This window comes from Sturnira hondurensis, unplaced genomic scaffold (genome assembly GCF_014824575.4).
Source record: "Sturnira hondurensis isolate 20B ecotype Veracruz unplaced genomic scaffold, ASM1482457v3 Scaffold0002640, whole genome shotgun sequence".
NCBI classification, from domain to species: Eukaryota; Metazoa; Chordata; class Mammalia; order Chiroptera; family Phyllostomidae; genus Sturnira; species Sturnira hondurensis.
In genome coordinates, this window is record NW_028075271.1 from 877,750 (window position 1) to 904,127 (window position 26,378).

The following is a 26,378-nucleotide window of genomic DNA, read 5'->3' on the forward strand; positions in this document are numbered from 1 at the left end:
AGCGTGAGGAACAAGAAGACCTCTGCCCGCGGCCGTCCGGCCGAGGTGTGTCTGAGCACGGGCTGGCTGGGTCGGTCAGCAGGGTTGGGTGGAGCAGGACCCAGTTCATCAGAACTGCTCTGGGAGCCGATGAGGAACCGGTCCAAGGCCCCTCCCCAGAGTCTCGGGTACAGCCAGTCCGAGCACAGGCTTAGCGTCCTCTCCAGGTGATCCCGTTGGGGTTTAGATTCGGGAACTACTGATCTGAGTGCTGATAAAACCTGATCTCTCTTTCTTGTCAGGACTAGGCCTACATTAGTTCTGAAAACTACCCTCTTCTTAAAATACCCCCAAAAGGAAACTTTTTAGCAGTTGTCAGCCATCAGTAGGTCAAGTCATTCTGGAAAGTGTCTGTCTTCTAACTCAGCTTTTCTCTCATACCAATTTAAACCTGGTTTTGCCTTTTCTTCTCTTGATGGAGGATCTTTTTAAACTTACCCTTTTTTTCTGCCTCCCTTAGATTTTCATAAGCTTAACATCTGAATGCTGCTTGTTTAGTAATATTTAATCACAGTATTGCGGCTGTGTAGAGGGGCTGGTACACGCACGTGATTCCAGGGCTGGGCCAGGTCCGCCCGGGGCCTGTTGTGGTAGGAAGTTTTGTGGGTACACAGCCGGGCTCACTCATGTACATACTGTCTCCAGCCGCTTTCTTGTTGTGGTGGCAGAGCTGAGTAATGTGACACTCAGAGGAAAAATTTGCCAACCTCCAGATTGGAGCTTCAAAAAGCAATTTAATATCCTCACCCAGGAGTTTCGAGGGAAGCCCTCTACTTCCAGCTGGCGAGCTCACGAAACACGTGCTGCTCCCGGATGCTCAGCGGATGCCGGCTTATGAGCTGGGGTGCGTCCATCCACACCGTGAATTTGTCCGCTCTGCCCGGCCTTGGTCGTGCTTGTGAGGAGGGGGGGTGCTGCTCTTCTCTGTTTCTGTGACAAAGTCGGGGGTTGTAGACATAGTGATGCTACCTCCCGAGTGACGGTGGCAGCTGTGAAGCACAAAACACTGAGAAAAGAGACGTGGTGTCTCTGGGCTCCAGCCTGACAGCCACGGTGTGCTTCCGACTGTGTGCCCTGCAGTGCACAGCGTGTACTCAGCTTTTCTAGATTCGCGGCATATTCCCAGGTGTGTAGGTAGCGCCTGGAGTTTGTTCTTCCCACGTGGCTGATTCCCACTGTGATGACCCCAGATGCTGGGAGGCGGCTCTGTGGGCCTGGTTACGTGAAACTGTATTAAGACCAACGCTGTTAATCTTTTGAATCCCTCTGGTTTATAGCCACCAACAGATGATTCCACTTTTTGTACTCGTGTCCAAGCCTACATTGTGGCCACTGTGTTATAAAGAAGTTTGTAGGCCCCACTTTTCTGGTTCTACCCTAACCTTGTATAATGGTTTTCCACAATTGGGTTGACATTTTGGGTAAAGTTTCCCAAACTCAGGAAGAAATGTTTCTTATTTCCATGTGAGAACCTTTGTGCTTTCTCTAACTGGTTAATTTAATGTGAAGAATGAATTTTTATTTTGTTCTCTGAACCTTAAAATGAAAACGTGAGCCCTGGCTGGTGTAGCTCAGTGGATTGAGCACGGGCCTGCGAACCAGATGATCGCGGTTCGATTCCCAGTCAGGGCACATGCCTGGGTTGCAGGCCAGTTCCTGGCAGGGGCCAGTTCCCAGCAGGGGATGCACGAGAAGCAACCATACATTGATGTTTCTCTGCCTCTCTCCTTCCCTTCCTCTCTAAAGATAAATAAACAATATTTAAAAAAAAGAAAAGAAAGAGTTCTCTGGTGTGGAAGAAAGGGGAGCACATTGGCTTAAATAAAAAAATTTTTAAAAAATGAAAACGTAATTAGTCATAAAAAGTAATGAATCCCTTAAGAATAAATCCAACTGATTGAGACTGTTGTTTGGTCAAAGTTGACCAGGGAATTTCTTGGCTAAAAGTGAAATACTGTGAAGGGAGGGGCAAGTTCTTGTTTGTACAAGTCGTGGGCAGCCTTTGCCCATAGTAAGTTGGCACAGCACCTTTGGAGGGGAGGCACCTTCTGTCCTGTGGGACAGGAATGGGCGTGGTCAGTCTGCGGGCTGGGAGCTAGACCTGCCCACAGAGTGGGACGTTCCTCGGGGCTTTGATCCAGCTGTAGACGGGTCAGCCAGAAGTCTGTTGACCAGAAAAGACCCTGTATCTCGGGGGACCATAGGATATGGGTCAGGCAGCTGACATCCCAGGAAGTCCAGCTTGTACGGACCTGGAGGAGTTCCAGAGAGGCCACGAGCAGGGGTTGACGCCCCCAGCTCTAAGGCATTACTGCTGGCCGGAGGCTCCTGCCAGACCCGGTTTCTAGAGCAGGGCACCCCCCATATGCAGAACCGGAGGTGCTTGCCCAAGGTGAAGGCCAAGCAGAGGCCAGGCTTTTAAAATGAGTGGAAGCCCAGGGCAGAGGGCCGCAGTGCAGGCACCTGGACAGCGGGAGAGGTGGCTTGAACAAGCCACCACTAAACGCTCATCGTGTGCCACGCAGCGCTCTAAATATGCAACTGCCCTCGCAACAGCCGGAGCAGACAGGTACTGTTGCCATCCCCACTTCACAGGTGACGGAGCCGAGGCAACAGGAGGTTGGGCTGGCCCCCAGTGAGCCAGTTGATAAGTTGGAGAAGTGCCGTTTAAGTTGGGGCTGTCCAGTTGCCGGGCCCTGCCCCTGATCCTCGCTTTGCCATCTGGAGACTGTTGCTGAGTGGCTGCGGCTCCTGACTCACCTGGCCTGGCCTCTCACCTTTGCCCCAGAATGACTGCTGAACCTCCTGAGAAGTTGTGGAGGCCCTGGCACAAGTTGGTTTGAAAACAGCTATGCTACCAGGGCAAAGCAGCTGCAAAGTTAAAATGTGTCCTAATATCACCAGTAAATATAAAGGAGGAAGGAAAGGCATGTAGCCATTTGAGTTTAGTATAAAATAAGATCCAGTAGCCCTGGCTGATGTGGCCCAGTGGGTTGTAGGTTGGCCTGTGAATTGAAGGTTGCCGGTTCGATTCCCAGTCACACCACATGCCACAGTTGTGGGCCAGGTCCCTATTTGGGGGCATGTGAGAGGCAACTGATCAGTGTTTCACTCCCTCCCTTTTTCTCTCTCTAAAAAATAAAATCTTTTTTAAAAGTATATTTAAAAATAATTAAAATAAGATCCAAGTAGAAAATGTTATCTAAAATTCTCATGTAGAGAAACTATTGGGGCTGCTGAGAAAATGGAAGGAGCAGCGTGGTGCGGGGGGTCGATGATGAGTGTGTTCACAGCGGCACAGTGTCAGCCAGAGTAACGAACTGAAGGCGAGGTGGAGAACCTCTGAGGGTGTTGCACTCTGCACCGGGCAGTTCCCACTGGGCGAATGCTTCACTTCAGACATCGCTTTCACCCATGACAAAAGGTTCCCAGATGGGGCAGCAGGATCGGGCGCCCTCCGTACTGACTATTTGGTAAAGGATGCATAGGATTCAGCGGCAGTTGAGTGTTCACTTTCGCCACCTGTCCCGCAGCCTTTTCCATGCAGGCAGGTGCATGGATGTCCCACCTCTCACCAATGCTGCATGGAGCACAGATGGGTGTTCGGTTCTGCAGCTCTTTGCTCTTTGGTTGGTTGGTTGTTTACTGAATATTTAAATGGGTTGGGAAACTGGTATTTTTGCTAATTTTTCGAAATCGTTAAGACCCTACCTATTCATTTCTGTGATTTCTAAAAAGTAACATTAATGTCCACTGAAGTGTTAAATGTTCACTTAGGCAATAGTATGTTAAGGGATTCGAATAAGATCAGGTCTCCGATAGACCCTTATTTTGACTTATAGTGGTCCACATAATTTTCTAATAGTGAGTGTAACTGTCCTCTAAACTCATTCCACTGTTGATACTATAAAATAGTAGAATCATTCTGCTGACTTTGAAGAGTCCTTTTGAGTCAGAATTGAAATACAATGCAAACATTAGAAGCACTTGGTATAATAAATAGCCTCTGAAATTTTTAAACAGCAGAATTCTGCATTCTTGTATGTACTTCATGACTATTAAAATTAAGTTTGTATGAAGGAAAACTATGGGACCTTAATAAAAATTGTTGCTATAAATAATTATTTTCTTAATTTTCCCACCATGTATCTGCAGAGCTTTCCAGAGGCTGGACACAGCGGCCGGCTTTGCTCCCGGCGGAAACTGGCTAAGGCTGTGGTTTTCATCTTTCTTGTCCGTAGGCCGAATGACTCCTTTCTTGTCGCAGATTTTTAGAGTACTAAATTTATATTGATTGCACCCTTTGCTCTCAACTTTAAATAATCACCCAATTCAAATTACTTGTGATATTTATGTGACTTCTTGAGTGATGAAATGTGTCAGATCACTTTCCAAGTCAAAATAGCTCTAGCAGTTTAAACCAGGGGCGGAAGGACTTCAGGCACTTTCTCTGAACTGCCAGGGTTAGAAAGAGGGGAAAAGGGCCAAGAAGCACAGAGGGCAAGAGCCGGAACTATATGTAGTGCTTCCTGTCTGTCCAGAGCCAGGGGCTAGAGGCGTCTCTCCAGGCTCCGGCCTGAGTCGGATGCAGAGCCATCTGTGCCGCGTGTCAGTCTGTCGGGACTCGGGGCCTTGTTCTGTAGAGTGTCTGGTGTCTTTACGGGTCAGTCCCACTGAAACTAAACCCCGTGACTCTCCTGCAGGTGGACGAAAGCCAGACTGGAGAGCCGGGATGGCTAGGAGGAGAATTGAAAGGAAAGACTGGATGGTTTCCTGCAAACTACGCAGAGAAAATCCCAGAAAATGAGGTTCCTGCTCCAGTCAAACCAGTGACAGACCTGACCTCCACCCCTGCACCCAAGGTGGCTGTGAGGGAGACCCCTGCGCCTCCGGTGGTGACCTCTGCTGAGCCCTCTGCGACCCCCAACAACTGGGCCGACTTCAGCTCCACGTACGTGTAGCTGTGTTATTGCTGGTGACTTGGAATCCCTGCTCAGGGACCTTTTTCCCTTGTGGTGTTGTCACCGTTTGGGGTTGTACGTCACATGGAGAAGCTGGCTTGCTTTCGTTGCCACTTTGTCTGACTGCTCCACTGGCAAGCGGTGGGTGTCGTGCTTCGAACAGATGTTGGAGCGCCGTTGCTCAGCGCGGTTTGCCCGCTGCGGACGGAAGCCTGTTCTCTCGTTCCGTTTGGTCATCTGTCAGTCGCTTTCCTTCCGGAAGAAATGGAGAACTGCAGTTTCCTAACGATCTCTTTGATGTCCACATCTGTCAGCAAATATTCAGTCATGTCCTGCATGTAAATAGCATTTCTTGGACAAAAACAGTAATTGACTTCAGTCATGTGGTTCTGAGGAAGAGGGAAAGCTGTTTCTTTTAAAGCTTCCCTTTTCATCCATTTTGTACAAATAAGTGGATGGAGAGGGAAGAGGGTTGTGCTCTCGGCCACGACCACTCTTGGTGCTGTGTCCTTGGTCTTTAGGAAATGGCATTAAAATAGGTATAGGCAAAGGGAGGAAAGGATAGCTGAAATTCTGTCCACACGCTCGGGTACAGGACCTTGTGTAGATGTGCAGTTGTCTAGAAGTACTCTACACCAGCATTCGGGTGCACATGATTCGAGTGAGTGTTCCAGTTGTTTAGAGTCTCACCATCTTTCAGAAGAAAAAAATTGAAGACACGGAGTCAGATGCTGGAGAAAGATCAGACGGCTCAGAAAGAGGAAATAAGGGGCATTGATGGCCAAGGGCGGCAGGAAGCGCAGGGACGCGTGTGAGGAATAGCAGGTGTTCCCCACTTAGATTTCGTGTGAGCGGCTGAGCGTGCCCACAGAGTCCCCCTGTCTGATCTCTGGCATCTGCGTTCGCTGGCATGAGCCCAAGCTGAAACTCTCCCTTCCTTTCTTGGTCTTGACTGAGGAGTGCTGAGTCTCTAAACCAAGGCACAGGCTGAAATAGAAGGCAAATGCCACGTTTTGTTTCTCGTGGATCCAGTCAGCGTGGCCCTTCCTCGTAAAGTGTGTGCTGCACAGTCTCCGGCCACAGCGAAGGGCGTCTCCTTTTCCAAACCCAAATCAGGATGCACAGCCCAGCAGAGGAATTGTCTCGATTTTCAGCTGTGTTTCTATCTTACAGAGTTGTAAAAAGTGAATTTCATGTAGATCTGTAGTCTCAGGTGTGTTTATTTAACATTACAGAATTAAGCTGTCCCAGAGATCCAGGACAACTGGCGTGTGGGCCTGGGGCCCAGGGCTTGCTGTGTGGTGGGCGGGATCGCCAAGGGTGCGAAGAGGCACCGGCTACCAGCCTGGTGTGTTTTCTCACCTGGTGTCGAACTTCTTTTTTTGCTGATTTAGCTGTCGTTACAAATGACTGTGATGATTGGTGAGGGTGTTTCTCTGGTGCTTTGGAGTTACAAAGTTCTTCCCATCCAGTATTTCACGGGACCCTCTCAGCCACCAAAGGGGCAGGATACTGTTCGCATTTTACCAGTGAAGATACCCAGGTTCAGAGATACCTACTCTGCCTGGGGTTCATTGTTACCGTGGGACGCTCGGACGCCACCGAGTCCAGTGATTTTTCCTCCCCTCCTTATCCTTGAACTTTAGAAAACCCCACCCAGGTCCTGGGTTTGTGTTTACTGTGGGGAAAAGCTGGTGCATTGGAAGTACCTGCTACTCATGGTGGCATGCGTCTCGTTCCAGGTGGCCCACCACCACGAATGAGAAACCAGAAACTGATCACTGGGACGCCTGGGCGGCCCAGCCCTCGCTCACCGTGCCCAGTGCCGGCCAGGTGCGGCAGAGGTCAGCTTTCACTCCAGCCACGGCCACCGGCTCCTCTCCGTCTCCTGTTTTAGGCCAGGTAAAAGCAGTGGCTCAGAGCGCGGGGACCTAGCATGCTGTAGGGTACCGACACACTTGGCCAGTGCCTGGGGACTGTGTCATCTAGAAGGAAGCCTCCTTAAATGCATCTGGGCCAGCTGGCGTCCAGTCGGCTTTAAGGAGCCTGGACTGAGTCGTGAACAGTGAGGGAGGGTGAACCTCTCCTGCTGGGGTCGTTCAGGGGAGCGTCACTGAGGAAGTGGCATTTGTACCACCTCTCGAACAATGGGGAGATTTTACGAGGAAGGAGAGGGCTGGCATACCAGACGGCAGGCATCGAGGGGGAGGCTGTAGGATCAGAAACCAGAGTGTGTTCCGGGAAACTGGGCAGATCCCCACACACGGCATCAGGACAGCACCACAGTGAAAGAGGGTGGAGTCAGGGCGCCGCGGGAGCCCAGGGGAGTCCAGGGGTGGAGAGGTGTCTGCGACTGAGAACCAGACTCGACCTTCGAGAGAAGCAAGGGAGGTGGACAGAGAAGCTGGTTTTCAGTCAGGGGAGGAGTTGGGTGTCGGGCGTGTTAAGTTGAAGGTGAGAGGGGGACACCTGGGGCCCCGTCTGGACGTGGATCAGACCGAAGGATGCGTGGGAGGTCCTCAGAGGAGAGAGGAAGTAGGGGAAGATGGGAAGTAGGGGAGCGTGTGCGTTCTGTGCGCTGGGAGAAGAGGTGCTCATGGCAGGCGTGCCTTTCCTTGTGTCCGTCCCAACTGTGCAGTCGGTGAGGGTGCCCTTTTGGTCCTGGGCCTCAGTGCAGGAGGAGGGGGCTGTTTCCAGAAAGGGGGGCGGTGCTCGTGTGGTCCAGGGTTGTGGTCCTAGCAAGACAAAGCAGACCGAAGAGGGGTAAAGACCAAAAGAGTTGGTGGGAGAGGAACGATGAGTAAAAGAGAATATGATGGGTGTGAGGTAGAAACACATTAACACACAGAAAAGAGGATTCTTTTTCTCCTGGGAGAGGGAGGGAGGAGAGAGGTTGGAGGAAGGTGCAGGATGGAAAGCCGGTGAGGCCGCGCTCCTGGCCGAGTCTTGGGAGGGGCCCTGAGGGCTGCAGGCTGCATGCAGGCCAAGCTCAGCGAAGAGGAGGGTGGAACTGCTCGGTTGAGTTGAACCTGAACCTGTGACTGGTTGTTGCACATTGTTCAGCTCTCCCCAGTGACCTTTCACAGTTTGGGGCTAGAAATAGTGTAGTGAAGGCCGCTGCTTGTGGTTAGGGTTACTAACCACTTCAGGGTTACTAACCGCTTGTGGTTAGTGTCGCCGCAACACTGGTGGGGGGTCTTGTTAAACTTTCTTGACAACCTTTTAAAGAAAGTATCTCTGTTCTATAGATGCAGAGAATGAGGCCTGGCAAGATTAAATAGTTACCACGGTCACAAAATTAGTAGGTCACAGACCCGGGATTTAACCGGAGTCTAAGTTCTGCCTGACCCCTGCTGGGTTATTTGGGCACATTATGTAGAAAGGCAGACAGGGCAAGCCTAGGCAGGACTCACCGGAGTGAGACTCTGCAGTAGCCCTGCAGTTGACATGATGGCCTGGGGGCCCTTCTTGTCGGAGAAGCAGTGGCCGTGGCTGAGCGGATCAGACAGCGCAGAGCCGGGAGAGCCCTAGCAGGGTGGGGCAGCTGTTGAGCCTCCCTGGAGTGTGAGGGAGGAAAGTTGGGGTGAGGGACAGGTGCTTCTGGGGGTGTTGGCAGTTCTGAGAAACTGTTTCAGTTCTGAGGATTTCCACAGTTGGCGTGGAAATAGGGTTAAGAAGGCAAGAACCGTATAGAGCAGGATGTAGACATTACCCCGTGGCTGCTGAAATGATTCAACCTGTCCCGAGTTCTCAGTGCATCAGATGTAATCATAAGTGTCGACGTGCAAATATCTTTGAAGGCAAATACAAACTGGTGCTGAATGGGCTGTCTCTGGGCATTACCCTGTTCCCATCCATTCAGTAGTAGACTGTTGAAAACAGACCTGTGTTTTACAATGGTTCTGTGTTACAGTCTTTAAAAAGTAATAAATGCCTCACCCTGCCTTTCCAGCCTCACCTCCTCCTGTACCCCTCCGTGAAACTGGGCTGCACGCACCCCCTGACGGTGCTTCTCCTTGTGGGCCCTTTGCATGTGCCCTGCCCTCGGCCTGCAGTGCCCTTCCTCCAGAGCCCTAGCTCTCAAATCCTCCTCCTCCTTCAAGGCCCGGCTGCGCCCCTTCAGCTCCCCCCACCCCTGTAGGAAGTGGTCCTGCTGCCGTCAGACGGAGCCCCTCCAGCTTTCTTCTCTGCCCTGCCACCCCTGCCCCTCGTGAATAGCTGGAGCCTCTCTAGTGTATTTCTCCTGCTGGGTGGTATTTATAGTTGTTTGCATCTCCCCTTCCCCGTTAATTGTGACTTCTTTGCTAATGATATCATACCATCCCCTTTTATAGTGTTTGAGTTTTATCCGAAGTTATTTTGGGCAGGCAGAGTTGGCGTTTTATTCATGTTTGTGCCCCATACTGTCTTGCATATGGTTGTCCAAAAACAGGGGTTGCAGTGGACTCAGGCTAAGCAGGCCGCTGCTCTCCTGAGCCAGGGACTAAAGCAAGCAGCGCCTGTTCCCTGTGTCTCCTCAACTAAGGTACCAGTTCCTCATCCTTCGGGACTTCATAACACCTCTCCTGCAGCGTTAGCCTTCAACCAGACATCCACGTCAGATTGGAAATGGAGGTGGGATGCCCTGGGCAACTTGGGAGTTAAAGTAGAACCGAAACATAAAAGGCACACAGCCAAGTGCAACAGAATAAAGGTGGCCTCCTGGCTTGTTTCACCGGAGAGTTCTAGGGGCCGGACAGTGGCTCTGTGAATGGGCTGCAGGTTTCGTCACCACTTTCGAAAAGAAATCGTTCCTGAGTGGCAGCGAAGCATCTGCAGCCCGTGCTGCTCTGTAGCGGGGCACGCGGCTGTGTGTGTCCACGGGGGCTTGCTGGAGTGGAGGCGCCACGCGCGCCGCCTGGACCACAGCCGATCACGCGTAACAAGCGCTCCTTATGTCATTCCACACAAGGGCGAAAAGGTGGAGGGGCTGCAGGCGCAAGCCCTGTACCCTTGGAGAGCCAAGAAAGACAACCATTTGAATTTTAACAAAAATGATGTCATCACCGTCCTGGAACAGCAAGACATGTGGTGGTTTGGAGAAGTTCAAGGTCAGAAGGGTTGGTTCCCCAAGTCTTACGTGAAGCTCATTTCAGGGCCCATAAGGAAATCGACAAGGTACTTTTGTGTTTATCTGCTTCTCTGACATGAAAACAGTGTTAGACATTAAATTATTGTTGCACAGTTCTGATTCTGATAGGGGTTGCAGGGTTCTTTTGTCTTCTGGATCTTTAAACTGAAAAATTAGGGCGCCTGTGAGTAAGGATGCAGCCTCTTACAAACAAGTGCTCATTTTTTCTTCCTTTGTGGAAGCCTATACATCTTGTTTTTCGTTAACTCCTGTAAGAGGGAGTTCTCTGGGACTTGGGACATTCTGGTGGAGTTGTTGGCACTGGTGCCTCTCCTTGGGCGTAGCACTCACTGTTGTCCCAGATACGCGTGAGCACTTGGAGGCCCAGAGCCTGCAGGGAGATACCTGAAAGAGTGAATTATCTTTCTCATTGGGAACCGTGTCACGAGAACCCTTAACAAGACTGCTGTCTAATTACCCCAGTCACGCAGATGTTCCAAACAAACTGAGCTGTGGGGAGAGAAAAACAGCACGGGTCCTAGCCGGGCACCTCAGTCTTGCTTTGAAGTTGACCCGCGTCGGCTCTGCTGCAGCAGAGCGAGGTGCCAAGGAGCAGGGCTGTTCCGGGTGGTGCCGGGCCGCGTGTGTTTCAGCTGTAGCGTGTTCGAAGTTTTAAACGTTAAGCAGTTGTAAAAAAAGGGAAAAATCAACATCATTTGTACTATTTTCTTTGAAGATAAAAATTACAATCCTTTCCACCCCCCCTTTCAGCATGGAGTCCAGTTCTTCCGAAAGCCCTGTCAGCCTGAAGAGAGGAGCCGCCCCCGCAGGCAAGCCGGCCGTCTTGGGAGAAGGTGAGGACCGGGCTCAAATTTCGTCCTTTCAAAGGGCCGCAGAAGTCACATGGGACAGACGGAATGTTTGAACTGAGGCTGGTGTCACTTTAGAAGAGACTGCGCTGATGTGTTCAGTGCAGTAAAGGCCGAGGTAGAGGAAAGTGGGCCCTTCACAGCGCTGAAGCACTAACGAGGACTTTCAAAATAGTGTCCGATATATTGATCATAAAACCTGGATTTCCTAATTATATTTGATATGAGCTATGCCTTTTGAAAGAGTGCCATCAGAGACACTGAGGATCGAGTTTTGTGAGCATCTCGATGGCTAAACTGTAGACATGGCTGTTCTTTGACTTACATAGATCAGGGTTTTGCCTTGAAACGGTAACTCACAGCCCAGGAAAGCTGTCCAAGTGAGCCCAGCGGCATCTGTACTGCCCCAGATGAGCCAGAAGTTCGGTGTCTAGGTTCCGTGGAAACAAGCACACCAGACTGGGCAGGCCTAAAAACTCCATTTTAAGGGTTTATTATACAAATCATTGATTGCTCTACTTCCTGGACTTTGTTTCATGACATAACCCTAAGGACTGTGCGTGCCAGTATGTGGCATGGGTTTGTCCATGAACCAAACCACCATCTGTCAGGTTCTGATGCCAAAATCTCACATCACAATGGGCAGTCGAAAGGCCCGTTATGACTGCCCCGCCCCCGAATCCAGTGTGTTCTATCCAGTTAAGTCTCACCGGAGCGCCAAGGGTTAAGCCTTCACTACCTCGACTCCTCACCCTGTACTTTGCTCATGCCCTAACTTCCTCTTTGGTGAAGTGGGCATGATAACCACCCTTTCAGTTAGAAATGATTACAAGGATTAGGAAATAATATGCATAAAGTTTTGAGAAGAAAGGTCAAATGAATGCTGCCCCTGCTATTTCCCTCTCGCTGCACTGCGGGGTCACTGCTGGAGCCGCTCCAGCTGTGGTGTGGGTAGGCGACTGGTTTGGAGGCATGGACAGAGGCCGCGACACTCGGGCCTTGGTCACTAGGTCACAGACGGGCCACATGCACGAGTCATGTCGGGCAGTAGAGGAGAGTAGAATTCTGCTCTTGGCTGGCATTTATTACGTCCATTTTGAAATGACTTACATATTAGAAATTCTAGGGATGATTGTTGGCGTCTGGAGCGGGTGGGAGGACTTTGACATCGCAGAGTCTGAGAAAAGCTATTTACCGTTAATGAGCTGCTTGTTGGTACTGCATGAAACATAATCAAATTTAAAGTAAACCGTAAACCAGGTTCATTAGATTGTCAGTTGGGTAGCTCCCGAGATAGTGGCTTAGGGGCAGCCGGGGCCCGGGTCAGCTGTGTCTCTCAGGGGGAGTCTCGGTGGCAGCGGCCCCGGCATGGCAGCTGTGTCTCCCGCAGACTCCTGTGTGCGTGGCTGGACACGGGTGCGCCAGTCCTCCTCGCCTCCTCGGGATCTCACACCGGCTGCACTGCCACGGTCAGCCGGGGTTCATGCTTCTGAGGTTTCTCAAGCATTTTGAAAGTTACTTCAAAATTTGGATCCACTTTTGAGAAAGTGACTTTTAAGGGCAGCGATCACTGGAAAAGTATGGACCCTACTTAGGTGACCAAACATGACTAAGAAAGAAGTACCGACAGAATGGAGAGGGAAGGGTCAGAATACTGGGAGATCAGACGAGGACCGTTAGTGGGCAAAGCACGTCCTTGTCACAGCCGCCGAACTTGGCGTCCTCGTGCGAGAAGTCACTTCTTCAGTTTTAACTGTGCACATGTGTGTTACCAGCACGGAGGGCTAAAGACAGGGGGTCTTCTCTTCCGCCGGGCACATCTGGGTCACTGTCTGCCACAAGGCGTGGCTGGCCTGCGGGTCAGCACTGCTACAGTTGAAGTGCCCGGTGGCATGCTGTCCCCTGTGTAGAGCTGCCCCGTGAGCACACGCAGCAGGTCCCGTGCCCTGCGTTCCCTCCAGCTTCCGTGAGTGCTGCCGTGCAGCTTTCGGGGGCCAGAGGGCTGCCCCTTGCTGCACTGCAGCCTGCTAGCCAGCATCGGGCTCCGCAGTTGAGGGCCAGCAGTGGACATTTGAGCAAGAAACATACAGCGTCCATCATAAAACGAAACTTTGGGGGCAAAGGTGATTTTTTAAATTGCTTTTTAGAAAATATGCAAAGGCTTAGGATAAAGTGGAGGAAAAGCAGAAAAAGAAATCCTTTATCCTGTACCTAGTGTACAGCGATCTCTCTGAGAGTGGGACTTGGTTTCTGAGTCTTAGTAAAATCAGCTGATTATAATCAAAAAGACTTTCCTCTGGAAGGTACACCCTTCCTGTTCACGACAATAAAGATCATTAGTTCTTATTCTTCAGACTAAATTACATGAATAATTAAATGTAGGAAACTGATTTATCTTTTAAACTTGTTCAGGAAGGCTGGGTTGTTTTCTGGGATTGGCTGTGCACAGCTTTGACCATCAGCCTGTGCTACCTGTGTGTGCCTCGGGACGCCAACGGGGCGCTCCTTTCACGAAACGACTCCCCTTTTTACTTTGCATTTGAACAGCTTCCTGCCATCTGTGGCTGTGGCACGGCAGAGCATAGGTTTCATCCAGGCCCTTGAATAATGAAAAATGTGTCCTATTTAATTGGCATAAAGGATGTACTGCTGTATCTAAAAGTTTTTAAAAATTGAGAGTTGGTACCCTCACAACTGAAATGCAGAGATTTGAGTGTACCCCAGCAACCTTGGGGGTCGCTCAGCACAGCAGAGTCCCCAGTAACTCTGAGTCACAAGTCAGTGTCACCATCATTTCCATTTTAAAAAGAAGCTACAGTGTTAGATTGTAAGTCACTCTTGGTACTCGCCATAGACACTCGCTTGGGGTTCTGCCCTGTCTACGGTCACTGAGTGTGTGTGCAGCCAGGGGGCTCGGAGCCCGGGGGTCCTGGTACTCTGACCAGACTTCTCCCGAATGGCTCTTCCCCACACTTCCTCATGCATCAACTCTCTTTTGCAAAGCTGTTTGGGATTTCTGTAAACAATCAAGCTCTCTTCGTGTCTCGATGTTTCTCCCCACCAGAGTTTATTGCCATGTACACTTACGAGAGTTCTGAGCAAGGCGATTTAACCTTTCAGCAAGGGGATGTGATTCTGGTTACCAAGAAAGATGGTGACTGGTGGACAGGAACTGTGGGCGCCAAGTCCGGAGTCTTCCCTTCTAACTATGTGAGGCTTAAAGATTCAGAGGTAAACCCGTGTCTGTCTTCTCCCCCTTTCTGTGCGGTAATTATCTTTGTAGGGGGGCTCAGGTGTCTGATGGGGGCGGCTGTTTGGCTGGGTTTTGCTAAGTTCTGTGATGTGGCGGCCAGTACAGCGTGGCCTGTACTTGGGAACTTGCTGTTGGGTGCTGCAGGGTGCGCCTTGGCTTTTTCCCCCAAGCAGAAGAACCCCAGGCTGATGGAGGCTGCGTGGGACAAGGCCACGCTGCGTCAGCAGGGACAGTGCTGTTTGGGGCTCGTCTCCTGTCCTGAATGGAGCTGACTTAGGACTGGGAGTAAACGCTCTTGACTAGGCCTCGTGGGCACTGACTCGGGACACCCCAGCAAAGACACACAGAATGTTGGGCCCATGTGAAGTGTTTTGTGATGCTGCCCAGGATTTTGGCACTAGAGAGTTTCTAAAGTTTGTATTTTCATCTACCTGGTAGAAAGACATAAGATCCAGGAGATGGGTACACTTTTGGCCAGGCCTCAGTATTTTCGCTGATAAGGGCCTGAATTTATTATAAGTGCTGTTATCCTTGTAAACCGGAAATGACCCCCTTGTAGTTAAATGGGGCTCCAAAAACTCAGTTCCGTGAACTGAGCTCCTGAGATAGTGCAAGTTGAACCAAACAGCGGGCTGGGCCTGTCTCGTAGTGGCCAGTGTCTCGTTAGTGGGAGGGTTAGGGGTGTCATCGTTGTCCTGCGGCAGCACTGCACATGCATGAAACCAGCAGGGACCAACAGGCAGCTACAGTCGGTTCCCCTTCCCCTCACCTCCTAGGCACAGAGAGAGCAGACGGGCCAAGCACCTAGAGAACCACCCCCTCGGGGGCAGGGGGACGGGGTGTGCAGAGCTCTCCCTCCTTTGAGTGCCAGGGGCAGGGTGCACCTTGGGCTCCTTGGCAGGGAGGCTGGGCCTGGCGACGAGTTACCGTCACTGACACCGGCCTCCTCGCCTCCCCTGCAGGGTCCTGGGATAGCTTCCTTTTGCTTGACTTGTTTTCTTAGAGAGTGTCTGTATTATTGTTTTTGTTTTTCCCTTGTCCTTCACTGTGGTCTTGAGAACAGCTTGCCAAAACTCCCTGGACGGTTTGCAGGAGTCTGTCCCCGGGGAGGATCTACAAGCCAGGAGGAGAGTGCCTCCCTGAGGGGCAGCCCGGTGGCCGCGGTCCGGTCCGAGTCCCGCAGATGGTAGTTCAGGGGAGGGCACTCGAAACTAAGCTCCATTTCTGTGGCCCTGCCTGGCAACTCTTACAGTGGCATCACCTTTTGGAGCAGTTAAAACACTAATATTTAAACACTAACTTACATTTTATTTTTTTTTATTTAATTTTTTTTTTACTTAAAATTTTTTTTTAAATTTTTATTTTTTATTTATTTATCTTTAGAGGGGAAGGGAAGGAGAGAGGAAGAGAAACATCAATGTATGGTTGCTTCTCGTGCATCCCCTGCTGGGAACTGGCCCCTGCCGGGAACTAGCCTGCAACCCAGGCATGTGCCCTGACTGGGAATCGAACCGCGATCATCTGGTTCGCAGGCCCGTGCTCAATCCACTGAGCTACACCAGCCAGGGCTTACATTTAAATACATTATAGTTTTTTATTAAAAACAATTTGAAGTCAGTAAGTAAAATAAATGCACTATAATATTTTTTAAAGATAATCTTAGTTGTAAGGTGCTTCCTAAATTGTTAGCCACAGAAGAACTAGCAGTGTAAAGATTTGAGATATTGAGCTACATGATTTTAAAATAAAAAAATCTAAAAAGTTAGCACATTCATCCTACTTGAGCATAGAATTCAGTGTGTGCAGAAAATATCTTGCAAAGGTAAAAACCAGGACCAGCCTCAGATTCCAGAATTACCCCCAGGCCGGTGAGGCTGGGCATCCTGGCCCCACCTCTGTCTGCGAAGGGCTGGGGCTTGGGCCAGGCAGCCTTTCCCTGCTTTCCGGAGCAGTTCCAGGGCGGTGCCCAGCCGCCCGCCCAGAGCGCACCGATGCTACTGAAACTCTAGCGTCGGACACTGCCAGTTGCTTTGTTCTCTTCATGGAGTATCCGGGGCATGTTACAAGCCTGTCCTGGGAAGGTACCTGGTCATTTGGAATCTTGTTTCATTAGTATTCCTTTATTTTGATACACAGCCTATAAAAATAGCAAGGGAGATGGTATATGTAACTCCATTAATTCAGAAACCATAATGAGAAGAAAAGCTTTAACTCAAACCTTCCCTGGTAAATGGTGATTACATTTCAATAACCAAAATAAAGGGACTATGATAAGTTGTGTTCCTTGGTAGGTAAATTATGTACTTTTATGCTTACAGTAACTCTCATTAAGTTTATTCAGGCTTTTGTTTTAATCAGAATACTTCATTTCCTGTGAAATTGGTGGCCGAGGGGTAGAAATTCAGAACAAAGCACTTTGTAACGACCAAGCCCAGCCGGCCTCTGTGCTGACTCAAGGTCCCTGCTGGCTTTCTCAGCTGGTCTGACGTCCCAGGGGTGTCCGTGAGGCGGCTCAGCTCGTTTCGGGGCATTGAATAGTTGGGGGGGAAGATGTCCTGCTTCTGCAGAGCATGCGCCCAGCACTGACAGAGAAAGTCGGGGATCGCGTGGAGTGAGACGGGTGGCCAGGACACATGGCAGAGTGGGGGCCTCTGAATAAAGAGGGTGGTGGGGTGGAGGAGGGGTGTTTCAATCTGCACTGTAGTTGTTTTTTTAAAGAAAGCTCTAAATGAAATTAACAAAATATTAGTATTTTCCTGTGCTGCCCATGGGCATTGGGCTCACGGGCGTCTGTGCTTTCTCTGTGCGGACACTTCCTGACGTACCGCTCAAGCGGACAGCACAGCGCGTCCAGTGCAGAGCAGTGGTCTCCCTAGCAGGGCACCGTCCGACTCGGCCCGGGGACAGGATGTGCCTGTGAGGCACCACATCGGTGCCCAAGTCCTCGGGATCCTCCGGGGCTGCCTGCTTTGCCGCTTCTTCTCAGAAAAGAGAGCAGAGCTGCATGAGTCCTTATTCTGTCCTGGGTTTTCCTGATCCGTGTCCTCCCGTCTGGAGATGCAGGGCTGCCGTGTCGCCCGAGATGAGGAGGGGTTCGGGGGCTCAGTGGGTGTGTGTCTCCATTAATCGTTGAAATTACGTGACCGAAACTCTATGCAAATGAGACCTTTTGCTCTGTTTTAAGGGCTCTGGAACTGCTGGGAAAACAGGGAGTTTAGGAAAAAAACCCGGTAAGTCACAAACCCTGATGCTTCTTTTTCAATGTTTTGGATGTAATTGATAGTTGCTTTCAGTTTGTGTTTATTAGGGCCAGGAGCCTTAAAAAAAAAAAAGTCAAAGGAATCTTCCCTAAGAGTGGCTGGAGTCGATCCTCTCCTTGGAATCTATTAGTAATGTACACATGCTCTTCACACGTGGGGCCTGGGGACATCAGCAGCCTGCTTGTTCTCTCGGGTCACGAAGCGGGATTTCCAGCAAGATGGTGGGAAGTTGTAGGGTTTGGGGTCAGCTGCTGTTCGGTCATTGTCAGGCTTGGGGAGCCCCTTTGCTCTCCTGACGGCGTGTTCCGACCCAGGCCGTGGATGGTGGGGGTCAGAAAAGCAGCGAGTTTTGTCGGAGTGTGGGTTCCACGAAGTCAGAAGCCATTGGGTGGTGTTCCGCAGGTACACATTGAAGGTACAACATTATAATCATCTAGTCATCCCTCCGAATTTAAAGTGTTCCATTAATAGAAGCATGAAAGAGAGAAGAAAGAAGCAGATGTGAAATCATAGTGTTTGTGTGTCCCATCTTCCTCATCTAGGTCATTTGAGGAAATGAGAGATTGAAAGAGGCACTGCTATGCCCAGAAGGGGTCTGTGCATCTGTGTGGTGCTCCGCCTCATGTGGCCTTACCTGGCAAGGGAAGGTGGGGTTTCAGGTTGTCTTAGGGTTTTTGTTGGACTTGGATGTCGAGCCCCCTGGCTCCGACCTCTGCTGGACCTGGGAAGAGTCTGCATTTTGAACTGTCATTCCGCAGGGTCCACATGGGCCCAACTTCGCACTGCAACAGTGAACTGCTCAGGGACACAGAAAGCAGAGAGGACATTTGGGGCAGATCACTGGCTACGCATGCCAGGCCCTTCGAGGAGCAGAACCTCTGAGGCCAGATACGTCGCCAATGGGGACTTTGTCCAGGCTGAAAACTAGAGCCAGTCCCTGGTGAGCCTGGGACCACGTCTTGTGCCCAGCTCAGATTTCCCACTAGAGCCCTTGGCGGGGCCATGGCCTGAGTGAGCTGGGCCCTGCCTCACTGCCCCCAGCTCTCCTGAGCATCCAGTGAGCCCAGCAAGGTGGCCAGCAGGCTGCAGACCAGGGGAATGGGGCTGCGTGTGCACTTCCAGAGAAGGAAGAAATACTGTCACAGGATGGGGCCTTTTCACCCCTGTTTAAAAATCCTCACCCAAGGCTATGGGTTTTATTAATTGACTTGAGAGAGAGAGAGAGAGAAATTTATGTGAGAGAGAAACATCAGTCAGTTGCCTCCTGTGTATGCTCCCTGACTGAGGGTTGAACCCACAACCTTTTGGTATATGGGACAAAGCTCCAACCAACTGAGCCACCTGGCCAGCACTCACCTCTCTCCCTCCCCCTCTGCACCCCCCCTTCCTTCCTACATCATGGTGGGGACAGACTGTAGAGAAATAGAGCAGGGTGCCCCATATTGTTTGTAGAAGTTCAGAAAGCGGCCGTGCGGTTGCACCAGAATCTCACCAGAGAAGACTTGGTCTCGGGGTACCCGACCTGTCCTGGCAGGCCTGGGCTTCTCAGAGCCTGGTCTGCGGGCCTGCTGGCGTTTTTCTCATGACATTTTTAACAGTCAGGAAAAGTACAGAACTGTTTACATTTTTTTCTGTGCAGAATTGTTTCTGCATAAAATTCCCACCTTAACTTCGGGTTCCTCCTTTAACTCAAAATGAAAAGCAGTAAACTTCCACAGACATGATTCCTGCCTGATACTCAGGAATCACCCTCAAAACATGAGCCACACAGAGACGGGCTACGTGGGTGGGGTGAGTCTAAATTAGCCACAACATAACTGAGGAACAGTTTCTGTTTCTGCCGTCTTCCTTTACTCACTTGACCTTCGGTGAGTAGACTGTGGGACAGAGGGTGGTGGGGGTGAATGAGGCCCAGCCCTTGGCCTTGGGTGCTCATGGCAGTGGGGGAGGGGCTAGGACAGAAGGTGCAGCATTTGGGGTGGGAGGGGTAGTTCATGGAGGGAAGGTGGTAGGTGCTGAAAGATGATGAGGGGCCTGAGAGCGGGCTAAGATCGAGAGTGCTGTGTGTGCGGTGTTGGTCGTGGAAAGGGGGTGATGGTATGAGCCTTCCGGGTGCAGAAAACAGGCTCTGCAGCTTGGCCTAGACGATGTGAGCCTGGGGGGGGGGGGGCTGTGTCTTAGGAGGCCCTTCCCCCGACTGTCACAGTGCACCATGATGTCTGATGTTGTTTTTCAGAGATCGCCCAGGTCATTGCCACCTACACGGCCACCGGTCCCGAGCAGCTCACCTTGGCCCCTGGGCAGCTGATTCTGATCCGGAAAAAGAACCCAGGTGGATGGTGGGAAGGAGAGCTGCAGGTGAGCGTCTTTTCTACTGTTTGAAATTCTCTGTCCAGACTTGAATATCCAGAACCACAGAGGGCCACTGTTACTTCACTATTCCATTGTAAAGTGATCCTGCATTTGGGTAGGAAGATATTGACAGCCGGTTGCAGAATTTTGAGTTAGGGGTTCTGAAGATGTGTCCAAATCCGTTGGGTCCCTGAGTCAAGTAGCGAGTGTTGGGACAGTAAGAATTCATGATGAGGGACACCCAAAGAGGGTCGTCCCTTAGGGCTTCTCGTCCCTGATGTTGTGAGGTCCAGCAGCAGGTTTCTGGGTGTTCAAAGCCACATCCGTACCTCATAGGGGCTTTAGTCGCAGGGGGAGTGCACGCGCATGTGTGTGAGCAGTTTTGGCCTCTGTTTTGGGTGGAATACAGAAGGCCAGTCACAGCACTTCTCCCAATCCAAACTACTCTCTTCATCTCAGAGAGCAAGGGTCATGATCGCAAAGTCTCAGCTCACCACCTTGCTTAGAAGCCCCTCTGGGCCATGCACACTCCCTTTGCGGCAGCACCGGCATGTGAATGCCCAGTAACTGGGTCTTGTGCTGAATTAGATCCAAGTGAAGGAGAAGGAATGGCTGTGCCCATCATGTAAGCCTGATGGTTTTTTAAAACAATGTCAAGTTTAGACCCCTTGTGTCCTATGCATATTGCATGGAAGTATCTTGTATCTGCAGTTGTCTGTTATCCATAAGAAGAGGGCAAATGTGAGTGTGAATCTTGGCTTGCCACTAACTGGCCTGTGACCTTGAGACGGTCACTTCACTTTCCCAAGCCTTGCTTTCTTTGGGAGGTGGGAATAGTCATACCTTTGTCCTCTGGAACTGCGCAGATAAATGCATGTAAGGTGCGTGGCACAGGCCTAACTCGTAAAGAGCACTCAGTAAATGTTAGTGCTATTATTATTGTTCCTAAAACCCACGCATGGCGTTGGCACTGGCCGGAGTCTTACATTACCTGATGTCAACAGCTAAGATGTGAGTGGTTCCCACGCTGTGCACACTGCTCTGTGCTCTGAATTGTCGTCCACACCACCCCACCCAGGCAGGTGCAGTTTGGGCTCCGGTGACCACCACGATTTGAACTTCACTGCAGTACTTCCGGGTCACACCGCGGCAGTCCACAGCTTCCGTTGTTCATGCCACTTGTCCTTCAGTTTGTGCAGGCCTTATGTCAGCGCTCTGTGACAAAGCAAGCTGCCCCATGAGGGAGGAGGGACTTTCTCCACATTGAGATACGATTATCTTCTCTCACTAGGCACGTGGGAAAAAGCGCCAGATAGGCTGGTTCCCTGCAAATTATGTAAAACTTTTAAGCCCTGGAACAAGCAAAATCACTCCAACTGAGCCGCCTAAGCCCACAGTGTTCCCGGCAGGTAAGTGGTTTACCGTCCCTGCTTGCGAGTGGTCTGCCTGTCGCGTCAGTCCCTCACTCCTTCTTGTGAAGCCACTTAGGCTGTCGTTCACAGCAGCTGTGCAGGCCCCTTGTGCCCGCTGGACATGCCCGGGGGCATTTTCATGGGACCGAGGACCTCAGCAGCTCCGCCGTGTGGGCACAGCCGAGCCCTTGTGGGAACTGTCTTCCTGACAGTCGTGAATGCCGTGGCATCAAAGCCAGACTTTTCTCTTGATTCCCTTCCAGCTATTCAAATTTGGATCTGGGCTAGGGGGTAAGGGGACAAAAAGGGACTTCTAAAAATAAACGGCTGGGGTCTAAATGGGTCAGAAGATGGAGCTGGAGGCCACCGGGGGTCTACTGGTTAGAGTGTGCTGAGCCCAAGTGACTACCCTGTGGCATTTCCTGTGAACACGGGGGCGCCGGCTCCGTGCCCGGCCGAGTGGCTGGCTGTTCTGATTGGAGAGTCCAGGTCAGATGCTTCAGTCCCTTTGAGATGGGTGAGGGGAGGGGAGCAGAATTTGGCTTTAGGTCTTTAAGCCACCAATTCTGGGGTGGTATTCGTGGAAAATGCAGAGTTGGTGTTCCAGCGCTTGTGGGTGTGTATGCCGTGCACCCTGGTGAAATAAGATTAAAACGGGTCAGCCTCTGCAAGAGATGAAGGATCGGCCAACCTCATGACTGCCGCCCGGTGCCCCCGGGCCTCTCGAGCTGTGGCTTTGTGTGAGCAGAGGGCGTGGTGCCCGCTGGGCCCCTTCTCCTCTAGGGAGGCCTGGCTGTGTCCCCTTCATCGGGTTGGGTGACACCCACAGCAGTAATTTGCTGAGGCAATTGAATTAGCTGGAAGATTTGAAAAACCTAAGCCTACATACAAGCTGGTCATGAAAGGTTCACTGGGGTACAGCCTAACTCTGCAGCCTCATCTGAAGTGTAAAAATGCAGGAATTTCTGTAGGAAATGAGACAGGAAAACTTGTTCTTGAACATGGGGATTTCTTTCTTTAAGACAAAATTTTGAGGCCTAAATATCCAGCCAAACAAAACACCTGATTTACTTTACACTAAGATTTGGAATTTTTGGAGGTCAAATGATCATTACCTTCCACCTCAAAAGAAAAAAAAAGAGCTAAAAAATAAAGGCCCCACACCACACAGCTGTCCCAGGCAGCGGGCCAGGCCCTCCGAGTCAGCATTTTTAAGGGATCCCCACTGCTCTCAGAAACAGCTCCAGGAAAGCATTCGGTTATCACTGGGAATTTCCTGCTGACAAGCAGACACGAAAAGAGGAAGATACTATAAAAACTAAAGCCTTAGTGTGAAATTTTGCCGATGTCTTGGTTTTGAACCCTTCGTCTTCCTTTTTTGCCCACGCTGCACAAAGCCATCAGAGCACCTGACTCTGTCCACTGTGGGAGGGACAGAGAACACGTGAGCGTGTCCAGTGCCCCCGGCCGGCTGCCCCGTGGGCCGCGCCCAGCGCGGCCTCTCACCCGCCCCATCTCCCGCAGTGTGCCAGGTGATCGGGATGTACGACTACACCGCCCAGAACGACGACGAGCTGGCCTTCAGCAAGGGCCAGCTCATCAACGTCCTCAACAAAGAGGACCCCGACTGGTGGAGAGGAGAGGTCAGCGGACACGTGGGGCTCTTCCCGTCCAACTACGTGAAGCTGACCACGGACATGGACCCGAGCCAGCAATGTAAGTGCCCGGCGGCTCTGCGCCCCTCCCCCTCCCCTGCTCCCCTTCGGTGGAACACGCAGCATTGCTCCGATTCTGCCGCGCTGCGTTCGCAGTCTCTTTGAAGACCTTCTGTAGTGCGAGGCCTCATCTCGTGGGGTTGTTGTTTTTTTTTTCATTCCTTCTGTGGCATGTCCCCTCCCTCCCTTCCCCCGTTTTCTTTTTTTTTAATCATTTTGGCACCATGCTGTTTACATGCCTGACTCATTTTCCTAGCTTGAATTTTGCTCATTGTTTTGTTTTGCTTATGTGTTGTTTTCCTCCTTTTTCTAGGAATCATATGTTGTCCATCCCCCCCTCAGGCTTGAAAGTCCTCAAAGAGACCCACTATCCCATATCACTGCCCAGAGGGATGATGGGAGATGCAGCCTTGATCATGTGACTTCCAGCATGATCACCTACTGCCTTCTGAGTAGAAGAACTCACTGCACAGCAGTTTACCTCATTTTACCTTAGTTGCATGTGACGGCAATGTCGAATTATTACTTGCAGAGACAGAAGCAAAAATTACAAAAACACACAGGGTAGTGGGTCCTTTTGTGGCTTTCCTGGTGACTCAAATTGACTGCCCCCCACCTTTGCACAGGTGCTTTCAATAGTTCTGAAATTATTTTTAAATATATATTTTAGCCTTTTAATAAAATAAATAAATAAATAAATGAATAAATAAATAAATACGTTACTTCTTTGCTGTTTGGTTTTGCAAAAAGACCCACTATCAAGGAACGCTGCATGTGCTGTTTAAATGCTCCAGTTGTCCAGAAATCCGAGACTTGATGTATTTTCTCACTTTGCCTGGTGTTACCAACTCAATTGTGCAGTTCGGTTGTTCCCTGCCTAGGCGTGCAGAGGGGTCAGAGTATCTGTGTAAAGACGTGCAAAAGCAGCCCGGTAAACAGAGGCGTGCCTGCCTGTTTGTGTGTTCCAGATGTGCCTTGCTGAGCACGTAATGCTACATCCTGTACATACGAAATCGGTTCCTTCCGTGGCACGAGTGACTGCCTTGTATGATGAGCTAATCATACCGCATAGGTTTGCTTTCGCACAGTGACCTTGTGGCCACATGAGGAAGCGCCTGTGTTTTCAGTCTCAGATTTACCTGGCTGAGTTGGTATTTTCTGTCTGGGGTTTAAACTTTGCGTGTTTTCATATCATCAATCAGGGGACAGCAGTCTCTTCATCTCTGTCACACGGCGTTTTCTTCCTGCTACTTTTCATGGAATGACATATTTTGAACAAGTGATTTTCTTGACAACGAATGTATAGAAGTCTCCCTGCAATTAATTTCCAGTGTTTACATTTTTTAACTAGACTGTGGAATTGCTACAGATTAACATGAAGTGGAGCTCATGGTCTGTGTATGTGTCAGAGGTGTTGCAGCGGAAGCCCTGTGTCTTTTAAACTCTAGCTGGACGCCCTCAATAAAAATACCTGTTCTGACCGCACAGAGGGTGGGATGGGGAGCCCCGGGCACAGTCCAGCAGTGCTGATGACTTTTAACCGGTAGTGACCTGTGTCCCCACCTCTCCTTCTGGAGACCCTGGGCTGGCTGTGTAGAGGCCCCTGCCCCCCGACCCCCCTGCGTGGTACCGAGGGGGCTACTCCTCTGTGCTCCCCTGCGCTTCCCGATCTTCATGGATACGAATGTAAAATATATAAATACATGAACCTGCGGCTTTAACAACTGTAATTTGACTTTTGAATTAGTTACATGTATAGATAATTAAATTCTTCATATGAAAGTTAGACGGAATGTCTCTGTGTTCTTGGGTGGGGGCCTGGCAGTGGGGACAGGACGCCACACAGACCGGGTGCTAGTGGGTGGCCCGCCGCCCCGTGTCAGTGATGACCTTTGCTCTTTGAGACACAGACACCACGAGGTCCTCACTGAGTCTTCTCCAACGTCCCTCCCTCTCACCTGGCTGCCACCCTTCCAGGTCCCTGTGTAATTGCTGCCCCTTAAGAGTCCCGGGTTTGAACGGTAGAAAGACCACCCAGCCTAGTGGTTCCTATTTCACGGGGCTTTCGGTATTTATTATCGATCGGTGTGTGACTGGACTTGTTCAACGTATTTTTCCAAAAGATGAATCAAGTGTCTGTGGAACGTCCGGAAACTGTGTGGTAACGATGGGACCTTCACCCTTTCCACACGGGCGTCCACCCTCCGTCTCCGCCTTGCACACTTCAGGCTTGTCACCTTTGCAGAAATGAACCAGTGTTCACACTCACGACGCTGCTGCAGCGACCCTCCTTTTGTGAGCCCCGTGTATTAGTCCTGCGCTGCCACTCAGTGGAGAAGCCAATGTTCCTCATCAGTGCAGTAGTTGTTTGGGGGGTGCACAGGTGTGGGCGCTCTACTGGCTTCTAGGGTGAGCGTGCTGCTTGGTCAGTAGAGACGGGGTCCCTGGCCTCGTGGAGTTCAGGTTTAGGGGGGAAACCAGCAGAAAACCAGAGAATGTGTCAGTGTGTGTGGTGTGCGTGTGAGGTAAGGGGCGGGGATGGGAGGTGCGGGGGTCAGAGAGCCTTCCTGGGGAGGGGACCTTGGAGCTGAGGCCTGCGGGGCAAGCAGGAGCCCAATGAGGCCAGAACGGGGAGTGGCCACTGTGGGTGGGGATGCCACGCAGAGGCCAGGGGTGGGCAGAGATGGCTGTCCCTGTCCCCCCTTCACTCCTATGGCGTGCCAGTCGAGGCCCAAGCCCCATCTCTTGCCTGGGAGCCCTTCGCCTGTGTGAGTCAGTGTCTCCTTCCCCAGCCTTGTGTTTGACCAAAGGGACATGACTGTCAGGGTGGGTGACACGCTGTCATGCTCTGCTCTGCACACCTCTTCTGGTGGCACCTTCTCGGGAGATCAGTGCTCTGGCTGTCCTCAGGGTTCGTGAGGCCAGCGCAGCGCGTCCCCCCAGTTCACCGCTCTGCCCCTCACGAAGTGTTCCTCTCGCATGTGGTCGTTGTCCAGTGTCCGTCGGAGCCGGGTCTCTAACCAGAGTGCGGGCTCCAGTGCCAAGAAACCTGGGCCCTGCCCCTGGCTGCTCATGGCCAGAAGGACCACTGTGTCCGTGGCTGCTGGGTGGTTCGGTGACCACTGTTGAGTGGCCGTCATTGTTCACTAAGTGCTCACCATGAATCTGCAACGTAAACAGTGTCCTGGAACCTTTGCCGTGTATTGTAAACTTGATCTTATTCTTTGGGTGTTCTTTGCACGCTCTGTAGTTTGGTCTAGTTAAGCGACTTCAGTCGTGTTGGTAGAGAATAGGGTTAACAATAAAAGGGAGAGGAAGCATCTTCTAATTCAATACGGGGTATCTCCTTCGGCTCCAAAGTTTAAAGATGTCAGTGATCTTTTATCTTTAGCGGTTTGTTAATTGGT

The 26,378-nt window shown here is 51.0% G+C and overlaps 1 protein-coding gene across 7 annotated transcripts in view; it reads left to right on the forward strand.

Moving 5' to 3' along the window:
• ITSN1 (intersectin 1) overlaps positions 1-26,378 on the forward strand; it is a 182,514-nt gene that overhangs the window by 120,699 nt on the left and 35,437 nt on the right. For 4 of the 7 annotated variants that reach the window (XR_005065676.1, XM_037040582.1, XM_037040581.1 and 1 more), the window contains 9 exons: positions 4,743-4,990; positions 6,743-6,902; positions 9,952-10,157; positions 10,882-10,964; positions 14,044-14,210; positions 17,417-17,462; positions 19,729-19,850; positions 21,136-21,253; positions 22,781-22,972. Coding sequence is in view for 6 of the 7 variants with exons in the window: in XM_037040582.1 (XP_036896477.1) it covers positions 4,743-4,990; positions 6,743-6,902; positions 9,952-10,157; positions 10,882-10,964; positions 14,044-14,210; positions 17,417-17,462; positions 19,729-19,850; positions 21,136-21,253; positions 22,781-22,972 (1,342 nt within the window). In the remaining variant the exon portion in view is untranslated. Of the gene's footprint in view, positions 1-4,742; positions 4,991-6,742; positions 6,903-9,951; positions 10,158-10,881; positions 10,965-14,043; positions 14,211-17,416; positions 17,463-19,728; positions 19,851-21,135; positions 21,254-22,780; positions 22,973-23,284; positions 23,389-26,378 lie in introns of those variants that run through there. The other 3 variants (XM_037040584.1, XM_037040585.1, XM_037040586.1) reach the window with 2 other exon arrangements.